This window comes from Eumetopias jubatus, unplaced genomic scaffold (assembly GCF_037043125.1).
Source record: "Eumetopias jubatus isolate StellerSeaLion01/CBP00866 unplaced genomic scaffold, mEumJub1_p1.0 scaffold_4, whole genome shotgun sequence".
NCBI lineage: Eukaryota > Metazoa > Chordata > Mammalia > Carnivora > Otariidae > Eumetopias > Eumetopias jubatus.
This window is the reverse complement of record NW_028274810.1, coordinates 110886169-110896439: the sequence shown is the minus strand read 5'-3', so window position 1 is coordinate 110896439 and position 10271 is coordinate 110886169. Positions and strand designations below refer to the sequence as shown.

The 10271-nt window shown below is 47.7% G+C and overlaps 1 protein-coding gene across 1 annotated transcript; it reads left to right on the top strand.

Moving 5' to 3' along the window:
- The first annotated feature begins 1128 nt into the window (after positions 1-1128).
- Positions 1129-8228, top strand: CHRAC1 (chromatin accessibility complex subunit 1). The gene is made up of 3 exons (XM_028105565.2): positions 1129-1363; positions 3042-3168; positions 3861-8228. Exons 1-3 carry the CDS (start codon positions 1217-1219, stop codon positions 3974-3976), a joined length of 390 nt encoding a protein of 129 aa, XP_027961366.1. The 5' UTR covers positions 1129-1216; the 3' UTR covers positions 3977-8228.
- Positions 8229-10271: the final 2043 nt, after the last annotated feature.

Genomic DNA, 10271 nt, shown 5'->3' with positions numbered 1-10271 from the left:
TTGCTCCTCAGGCAGTGCTCCCCATCTCAGTACATGGCACCGCCACCCTTTCACTCACTCCACATCAAACAGGCAAGTCCTGGTGGTTCTATCTTCAAATGAGATCCCCAACCCTACTCCTTCCCACCATCATCTCTGGCCCAGCAACAGCCTCCTCACCGTGCTCTCTGCTTCCGTTCCTGCCCCCCGCCAGTCCATTCACACACAGCACCTTGAGTACTCCTGGTAAAACTTAAGTGGGACCTCCTTACTCTTCCCGGGGCTTATGGACTCATTTGGGAAGAATTCCGGGATCTACAAAGCCCTGCCTGATCTGGCGCCTGGCTGTCTCCTACTGTTCTTTTTTCTAGCTCATTTCACCTTAGCCACACTAAGTAGGGCCGTTTTTACGCAGGGCTGGAACTCACGATCCTGAGATCAAGACTTGAGTTGAGGGTGCTTAACCGACTGAGCCACCCAGAGGCCCCTAGCACACTGACTGGCATCTTATTCACGACCTCCAATCGCCTACCTGGTCTCTCTGCTTCCACCCTTACAACCACCCCCTGGACCGTTCACAGTCAGCAGTCAAAGGGATCGGGTGAACACTTCAGACATATCCCTTCACCCCTCTGGCATCTTTCAACCGTTTCCCACTTTTCTTAGACTAAAAGCCAGCGGGACCTAGGCCACGACTCCCTCTGTCCTCCTGCAGCATAGGGGGTTCCACGGAGCGGTCCCCTCGAGCTTCCCTGAGCGGCTCCAGCCTTGGGGCCTGTGCCGAAGTGGTTCCCTCCCGCGGGACAGCGCTTCCTCGGGCCCCGCCACTCTGGCTAAGACAGTACTTCCGTCTCCCCGCATCTCAGAGCACCCCTTCCGCACGCTTCCTGCCACTCGCAGGGCCCTCCCTGCACGCGGGCCGGCTTCCTCCTGCTCCGCTTCGGAGCGCGGGCTCCAACAGCGTGCCGCCGCGTCCCCGGTCCCGCACGGTGCAGGCACCCGGCGGGAAGCCCCACTCGCGGCCCTCGGCAGCACCGCCCCACCGGCCGCCCTTCGGCGCGCGGCATCTCGGGGCTTGTAGTCCGGCCCCGGAAGGGCGGCCGCCCGCTCCCGCGGCCGCGCCTCCCCGACACTACAACTCCCACGGGGCAGCGGGACTCCGCTCCCGCACCCTCCAGGCCGGCAGGCCGCCTGCCTCGCGGCGGGTCCGGCTGCCGCCGCGGGGCGGGGCGCGAAGATGGCGGACGCGGGCGCGGGCAGAGACAAGTGCGGGGAGCCGCGGCTCGTGTCACTGCCCCTGTCCCGCATCCGGGTCATCATGAAGAGCTCCCCCGAGGTGTCCAGCATCAACCAGGAAGCGCTGGTGCTCACGGCCAAGGCCACGGTGAGGCGGGCCGCGCGGGAGGACGGAGGGGCAGGGGGCCGCCCGGAACGGTCGCGCCCTGCCCCGCCCACCGAGCTCCGCCGCGCCGCCGGTGCCCCCCGCGGCTCGCGCGCCGCCGGCTCCCACTCGCTGGCTCGCGCTGCGCGCGCCCGCCTCGCCTCGCCCCGGTCCCTTCCCTCGCTGCGCGCGCCCGCCGCCCCGCCCGCCTCGCCGCTCCCCGCCGCTCCCCGCCGCTCCCCGCCGCTCCCGTCCTCCCTCGCGCGCCCTTTGCCCACCCACTCGTCTTTCCTCGCTGCCCCGCGCGCGCCCCGCGCGCGCCCCGCGTCCTCCCCCGCGCGCCCTCCGCCCCGCCCACCGCGCCGCTCCCGTCTGCCTTCGCGCGCCTTTCGCCTGCTTGTCTCTCCGCGTTGCGCCGCGCTGTAGCCCCGCGCAGCTCCCGTCCTCCATCGCGCGCCCTCCGTCCCGCCCACCGCGCCGCTCCCGCCCTCCCTCGCGCGGGGCCCAGGTGGCGGCGCGGGCTGACGCGGGGCTCCTGCCGCGTCTCCTGCACGCGCGTCGCCGAGCCCTGAGCCTCAGAGCCTTCCTTTCCTCGCTTCCGGCCTGTTTCCAGCGGCTCAGGGTTCCGCGGGAGGGCGTCGGGAGGTACCGCGCGCCCCCGCCACTCGCGCGCCGCCCCCGCAGCCGGGCGGTGCCTCCTCCGGCTGGAAGCGACGTTAGTTGTACGGCCCGTGGTACCTGCGCGCTCCTGGGAGCGCAGTACAGGGCTGGCCGGTTTGCTTCGGTCGTGGTCGTGGGCGGCCAGAAGCCTTGCGGGCCGTGTCGAAGCTGTAGTCGTATCCGCCTAAACTGCCCTTCGGCTCTGCCCCCCACCGCTGGGGTTTCAGTGCAGTGTCCCTGCGGTAGGGTGGACCCGGGGTCTTGCCTGTTTCAGCCCGGAGCCATGTTTTTAGTTTATTTTTATTTTTTATTACTTTAAGGGTAGAATTTAGTGATTCATCAGTTGCATGTAACACCCGGTGCTCCTTACGTCAGGTGCCTTCCTTAATGCCCATCACCTGTGTATCTTAGCGCCCCATACAGCATGTGGTCTTGGGATGTTTGGGTTTCCCTGTGCCCGTTGATTCTCCGAGGATAAGGAAGGAAGGCACAGGCAGGCACTTTCATTCCCTACTAAGCGAACTAGAGGGAGTTAAAGTTAAAAACGGAGAGGCACAGTTTAGGTTGTTGCTTTAGGTAAGATGTTTGGGCAAAATGGGAAACGTGGTCAGCTTTCAGCTTCAGGTTGTTGACTATTGTAGGCAACCGCCTTAGACATGATGTATTTAAATAGAAGATTGAAAATGTGTTCCTGAGTCAAGTAGAATTTTTGAGTGGTCTTTTGCTTCTTAAAAAAAAGTTTATAAACATTTATAATCCGTTGTTGAATTACTTTTAACTATCTTCCCTAAGTTAGAAATCTAAAATAACTTTAGGGAAATGCCTGCTTCCTTGCCAACTCTGATACAGCCTTGCTTTCTTTTTGACCTCCTATTTCTCCTTTCCCCACTGATTTCCTGTAATTTGAGAAACCACAGTAATCTGCAGTCAAGTCCTCTAAACCTAACGTAATTAAAAAAATTAAGTTCTGTGGTAAGTTTTCAAAGCATACCTTTCATTTTACTTTTTCATTTTGTTTTAGGAACTCTTTGTTCAATATCTAGCCACCTATTCCTACAGACATGGCAGTGGAAAAGAAAGGAAAGCACTCACTTACAGTGATTTATCAAATACTGCAGAGGAATCGGAAACTTTTCAGTTTCTTGCAGGTACTCAGCCTTTGAAACTTTCTGGTTAAAACGTGCGTGGTAATTTACAGCTTTTTCCCCCTGCTTTCACTGAAATAGCCTTTTTTTTTTTTGCTGCTTTCTCTGGGTGCATGACCTGGCATAGGAAGACATTTTTAGTTTTGCCAGAGTATGTTTGTAGTGTGGTTCACCTAGAATGACCATGAACTCAACAACCTGCACCAGGACGTTTGGCTGGCTGGCTGGCTGGCTGGCTGGCTGGCTGGCTGGCTGGCTGGCTGGGTGAGCCTGGCAAACCCACCCCCTAGACTCCTTACCACTGACGGGAAAACTCTGGGCTGGTCTGCTTGGCCCCAGAAACAGAAATTAATAGTTGTTGTGGACAAGCTGTGTGGGCCACAGCTAAAAAGAGCTTAAATCTGTCCCCGCGGCCAGCCAGCTTGTCTCAGGTAGGTTGAGCAGACTTGCTCAGTCAACAGCAGCACATACAGGAGCACATGACTTGTAGTTCCTGGAGTGGAAACAGGTCTTTAGCATCAGTCAGGAGGTAGTGCTGGTTTCCTGCTGTTTCACCTAGAAGTGTAGTCAGAATTTTGTCTTGTTTTGGAACCTATTAAAGAGTTCAAAGCAGGAACTAGCACATTTTGAAATTTGCATTGCTGTGTTCATGGTCTGCCAAAACCAATTGCTGATGTTAGCTTTATATTTTTAAGATATATTACCAAAGAAGATTTTAGCTAGTAAATACCTGAAAATGCTTAAAGAGAAGAGGGACGAGGAAGAGAATGACAGCGATGATGGGAGTGCTGGGGATGAAGCAGAATCGTAGACCAAAGAGGAAGTGCCTTAGAAATCAGCCTGCTGAGGACCCTCCTGGATTAGCAGCATTGCTTGGAAGTAAGCACAACACTGTGTGACTTCAGACTCCTCACTTTTCAGAGACTTCAAGTGCATTGGATTCCTTCCTGGCTAAGATAGAGCACCTGATGTGCCCACACCATAAATGGCCAGAAGGAAAGTGACCCAGACAGCAGCCTCTCTCTGAGGGGGCCCACGTTGCAGTTTGAGGGGGACACAGGGGCACCAAGAGAGCTGCCTGTACACTCAGGCCCTGACTGTTGATCTGCAGCTGTAAGCTGTAGAGACAGACAATTTTGCTTCACTTTTTAACTTACAGATAGATATTGAAGAGCTTCTAAAGACCAGTTGTGTAAATTCATAGATGTATATTTGGAAATTAGTTCTTGTAAACAACTAGATGTAGTTTGAGCTAAATATATAGTTTGTGGGTAGTATGTTACATGTGAAAATTTGACGATTTGTCCAAATACTGCGATTTTATTAACTGTAAAGAAATAAATTTCTTTATTAGAAGCTGTATGTAGTTTTATAGTAAATGCTTTGTGGAATTAGTTTTAGAGCTCTCTGTTGTTCTGATGTCTTGCTTATTACCTGAGACTTCTGCAAAACTTAAAAATAAGCATTTCTGTGATGCCTGGGTGGCTCAGTTGTTAAGCGTCTGCCTTTGGCTCAGGTCATGATCCCAGGGTCCAGGGATCGAGTCCCACATTGGGCTCCCTGCTCAGCAGGAAGCCTGCTGCTCCCTCTCCCACTCCCCCTGCTTGTGTTCCCTCTCTGTGTCTCTCTCTGTCAAATAAATAAATAAAATCTTAAAAAAAAATTTGTATATTGAAAATCTCTCAGGGCACCTGGGTGGCTAAGTCAGTTGAGCGTCTGCCTTCAGTTCAGGTCATGATCCCGGAGTCCTGAGAGCGAGCCCCTTATTGGGCTCCCTGCTCAGCTGGGAGCCTGCTTCTTCCTCCCCCTCTCCCTCTGCCCCTGCTCTCAAGTAAATAAATAAAATATTTTTTAAAAAAAGAAAGAAAATCTCAGCTTACTTTTCCTTTCTTTACCAAAGTAATTGTTTTTACTGTCAAGAGAAAACTCTAAGCCCTATTTTTTTTTCCACATGGAGTAAATTTTTGGCTCTTGTCTCTTTAGTCTCTTTTTAAAAAAATTGAGTTATAATTTACATCTAGTAAAATCATCCTTTAGTGTCCGATCTGTTGGTTATGCAATATACAGGACAGTTCACCCCAAATATTCCACTGTACCCCCGGAGTCCCCTCCCTTATCCCCAGGCAACTGCTGTTGTTTCTGTTCCTCGTTTTTAAAATTTTTTTAAAAATCCCCATTTTGATACAGTTTTGCGCTTTGACAAATGCAGAGTTGTGTAACCACAAGATTCAACAGTGGTTATCGCCTTCCCCCAAATTCCCTGCTGGTTAAATCCAGATTCCAACCCTTTACCTTGGCAACCACTGTGCTATTCATTACCCATATAGAAGTTCACGAACTTTTTCTGGAAAGGGCCATATAGAAAACATTTTTAAGATCTGTGGGCTATATAACCTGTCACAGCTGTTGAACTGTGCCGTTGTAATAGAAAAGCTGCTGTAGATGATACAGAAAGGAATGAGTATGGCTTATTTCAGTGAAGCTTCAGTTCTGGACACTGAAATTTGAATTGTATCATTTTCATGGGTCATGAAATAGTCTTCTGATTGTCTTGAAACATTTAAGAATGTAAAAGCCATTCTTAAGCTTATAGGCCGTACAGAAACGCAATGGGCTGGCTTTGGTTTGCATACCATGGTTTGCTGACCTGCCTTTCCCATGTCACATAAATGGAACTCTACAGTACAGAGCCTGTGTGTGCGGCTTTGGTGACGCGTAACGCACAGGAACTTCACATTATTGCGGGTCCCGCTCCTTATTGCTGAGTAGGCTCCCGTGGTATGGATATATAGTAGTGTTTCTCCGTTCCCCAGGTCAACAGATAATTCCCAGTTTGGGTTGTTTCCAGTGTTGATGATTACAAATAAATCCCTAGAAACATTTGTGTACAGGTTTTGTGTGAACATAGGATGTCCACTTGAGTGAACGTACTTGAGTATATACTTAGGAGTGGAATTGTGTATTTAAGTTCATAAACCGCCAGACTTATAAAGTGGCTGTACCATTTTGCATTCCCACCAGCAGTAAATGAATTTCAGTTGCTCTGCATCCTCTGCAAAACTTGGTAATTTTTTTAATTTTAGCCATTTTCATGGGTGTAGGCTTTAATTTGCATTTCTATAATGACAAATGTAGAGCATCTTTTTATTTGCTTATTTACCATATTTTCTGTGGTGAAGTGTCCAAATCTTTTGCCCATCTTTTTGTTGGGTTATTTGTTGAGTTTGAGAATTTTATGTATTCTGAATACAATCCCTTTGCTAGATTATGAGATTTGCAAATATTTTCTCCCAGTCTGTAGCTTGTCTTTTCCTTCTCTTGACAGCATCTTTCGAAGAGCAGAAATTATTATTTCTCTTTGAGAAGTTCTTAATTTTCAGGAAGTCCAGTATATCAGTTTTTTTCTCTGGGGATCATGCTTTTCTTGTATCTAAAAACTTGTCATCAAACCCAGTCACAAAGATCTTCTCTTTTTTTTTTTGCGTGGAGCCCAACATGGGGCTTGAACTCCAACCCTGAGATTAAGACCTGAACTGAGGATCAAGAGTCGGACAGTCAACCGACTGAGCCACCCAGGAGTCCTGTGTATCTTTTTATTTAATTTTTATTGTTTTTAAACAATTATCTTTTTAAAATGCCATGCATGGCCCCTAGTATCTATAACCCCCAGTAACATGTTGCTGTTTAAGAAATCCCCAGGAAAAATACCGTTACTGGGTCTAACCAGCTGAAGTGTTCTTACCACATCCTAAGCACTTCAGATCCAGTTATTTAGGGAGCCCCCCTCCTTGGATTCTCCTTGAGCCACACGCCCCGCCCGTCTGTTACGCTAGCGTCCTCAACATCTCTAGAGCCTCTTTTCTATATTTGTATCAGGTTACCAAAACAGTTGATGAAGATTAATCTTTCCTAGTCAGAAATGTTAAAAGTAGCTGATATTAAAGTGGCTGCTGGGGGCCACACCTCTTCTACTATTGTGTACCTCTTCATTTAATCCTCCCATAACTTGTAAAGTGTCTGAGTTTTACAAAGAAGGGGATGGAAGCTCAGGCTAAGGAACTAGTCCAGGACACACCTAGGAGGTGGTGGAATTGGGATTCAAACTGCAGACCACATTCTTCACTGGACCATGCAGCTTAAAAAAAACAAAACAAAACAAAACAAAAACCACTTTCTCCCCACTCCGTGTGGGGTACATTCTTAACTTGGCCATTAAGAACCTTCACACTGATCTGACTCTACTTTGTATCCTATAGTTTTCCTAGGGGAACCTTCCATTCCTCCCGGTATGAGCTCCTCATCCTCTATGGAGCATAAACACCCTCTAGTCAAGCAGCTTTCTCTTCTGAAGCTTTTTCCTAATTCACCTAACACCATCATACAGGTTTTTTTAATTTATTTTAGAGGGCGTGCACAAGCAGGGGGAGGGGCAGAGGGAGAGAGAAACCCAAGCAGACTCCATGATGAGCGAGAAGCCCGTCTCAGGGCTCAAGCTCACTACCCTGAGAGCACGACCTGAGCTGAACCCAAGAGTCGGATGCCCAACCGACCGAGCCACCCAGGCACCCCACCATCATACAGTTTCATTTAATTAAACAGCAAGAATGTCACAAGGTGAGTCTGTATGTATTAAGTAAAGAGATTAGAGATCTCTCATCATTTTCTTCTCTCTTCCAGCTTCAGCTAGCATGTCCCAGGGGCCAATGGCACAGAGGTGCTATTTGGTTTTAGATACCAAGTAAGCAAGAAGTACAGGGTCCTGGATGTCTAAGCGAGGGGTGGGGTGGGGAGAACTTCATCTTGATTTTGTTAGAAAAAACAAGACTAGAACAAAATATACCAGAAGTTTTAAGAATAATTACCTATCAGTGCTGTGATTATAATTTAAAATTTCATCTTCATGTTCATCTGAATTGTCAACATTTTCTATAATTAATACATATTCTTAAAAATAAAAAAATAGCTTTCACCAAGAACAAAGTCTTGGCCTGCTTTAGCGACAATGTCCATTTGGCATCCTAGGATTTTCAGCCATCTTTTGGCTTCCTTACGTCCAACCCTTCTTTCCCAACAAGCACATACTCTTTACAGTGCAGACAGTGGAGGTCACGGACAGCCCAGAGTGGGGTCACCAGGGGTTGCAGAGCGGTAGCAGTACGTGTAACCCCAGCCCGGGCAGAGGGAGTCGCGACCCACCAGGATGCGAACCCTGGATGTGGTCAGCTCGGAGTCCTCCCACACAACACGGACCTCAGGGCAGGGCTCGCACTGCACTTGACTGGGGCTTAGTTGAACAGCTTTTTACTTCCTCCTCTCTCGTGGCTGCTAGAGTAGAAACACCCCACTCCTCCTAGATACCAGTTTTATTTTTCTAATCATTCCTGCGGTTTTCATCCCCAAACCCGAATTCTCAGGGACTAGTGCCCACCTCTTCTGAATACACTGTTCAAGGAATAGGTCCAATACTTGCAGACTAGGCCTCTAGACATCCGTCATGGAAGGCAGGCTCCCCCCCTTGGAAACCTGGAATCTTAACTTGTGCAGAAGGAAGTGCCCAAATCTGCGAGTAATTGAAGATCTTTGGGAGAGGCAGCTGTAAATATGAGGAATTTTATTTTATTTTTTGCTGACATACTATGAGGCAAAACAAAATTGACACCATACAAAATAACTTTATAAAATATCATTCACATCATATTTTATCAGATTTACAGCATTCTGTGCATGTTAAGGGTTATGTAGGAGGTGAAAAAACACTATGCCAAACTTTTAGTATTAGTTTATATACACACAGTAAGAAACAAAACAAGTTAACTGTTAGGTTTTCCATGAATTTATTGCAAAAATAGTGCAAACTACGTAACCTAGTAAAGCTGTAAAACAAACTCGAAAGGACCCAGCTAAGCTTAAACACGACAATAGATGCTCAGTGTCTCAGCCTTTAGCTCTCTTCACCAGTTTATCTTTTGTCAATCCAGACCACTCCCCATCTGCTGGGTGAGGGTGAGTGCTGGGGATGGAGAAACGCGAAGACTGGCTCTTTCGGAGACCAGAGCCGTCCGGCTGCCTGAGGCCAGGGATTCCTTTAGGATCATGCTACTTACTCAATGGCAATTCTGTGAGGTCTGTGTTGAAAACATTCAGATGCCATCATGTCTAAGTCCGACCTTAGGAGGAAGTTCTCCAAACCTCTTGATGACATGGAGAAAAGAATTAAGAAAGCAGCATGAACAGAAAGGACTGGGAACATTATTGTCTGCTTGCACACACGGTACCCTTTTTCTCAGATATATTTGGGTAAAGTAGTATTCTACTGGTGGGCAACCTTTGAACCAGATACTGGAGTTAAAAAGACAAAAACAAAGGATACTGTGTCCTGACAAGAGTAACTTTAAAATTTCTTTCAACAGTCTAGTGGGGTCCAAAAAGCATAGATCTAAAAACAAAATAATAAGAGCAAAACAATGCTACATATAAAAGCTAAAGAAATAAAATGCAGCATATTCAGGTTCTTTTTCTTGAGGTACCTATATAAATTTAATCACCTGCCCCAAAGTACTCTTGTTAGGTCAAAGAACAAAATGCTGACTGGTGAGCCAATTGCGGGGCACTCATCACTACTGAGAAAGTGCAACAATGCTGATCTGTATATGCAGCATACTAACTGGGGAGCGACTCTTTACAAAATAGAGCTGAAGTACTGACCTGATGGACGCTTAACAATGAAAACATTTAACTAGAATCATTCCATTTTTTTTCGAGATCCTGCAGCAAAAAGCCTCCCAAATCAACTTTCAAAAGTTTTGCCACTAAGGAATGTTGGTCCTCTTGTAAAATTCAGAGATCTCTTTAAAATAGTAAAACTATATACTACAGGAAAGAGCCCTACTTTTTATTTCTTATTGGTATAAAATCAAATTCTTAAGACTCCAAAATATTGTTACCTCCAAAGAATTAAGTTAAAAAAGATCACCATAGTAGGAAAAGTCTAGAATTGTAAACTGCCAAATATAAAAGCATGGAAAATCATCGATCTCCTACCTTAGTTTCTCACCTGCCAGAAAGCTTGCCTAACTCATGGCGACCCCGGGCCTGCTGCTGAGTGC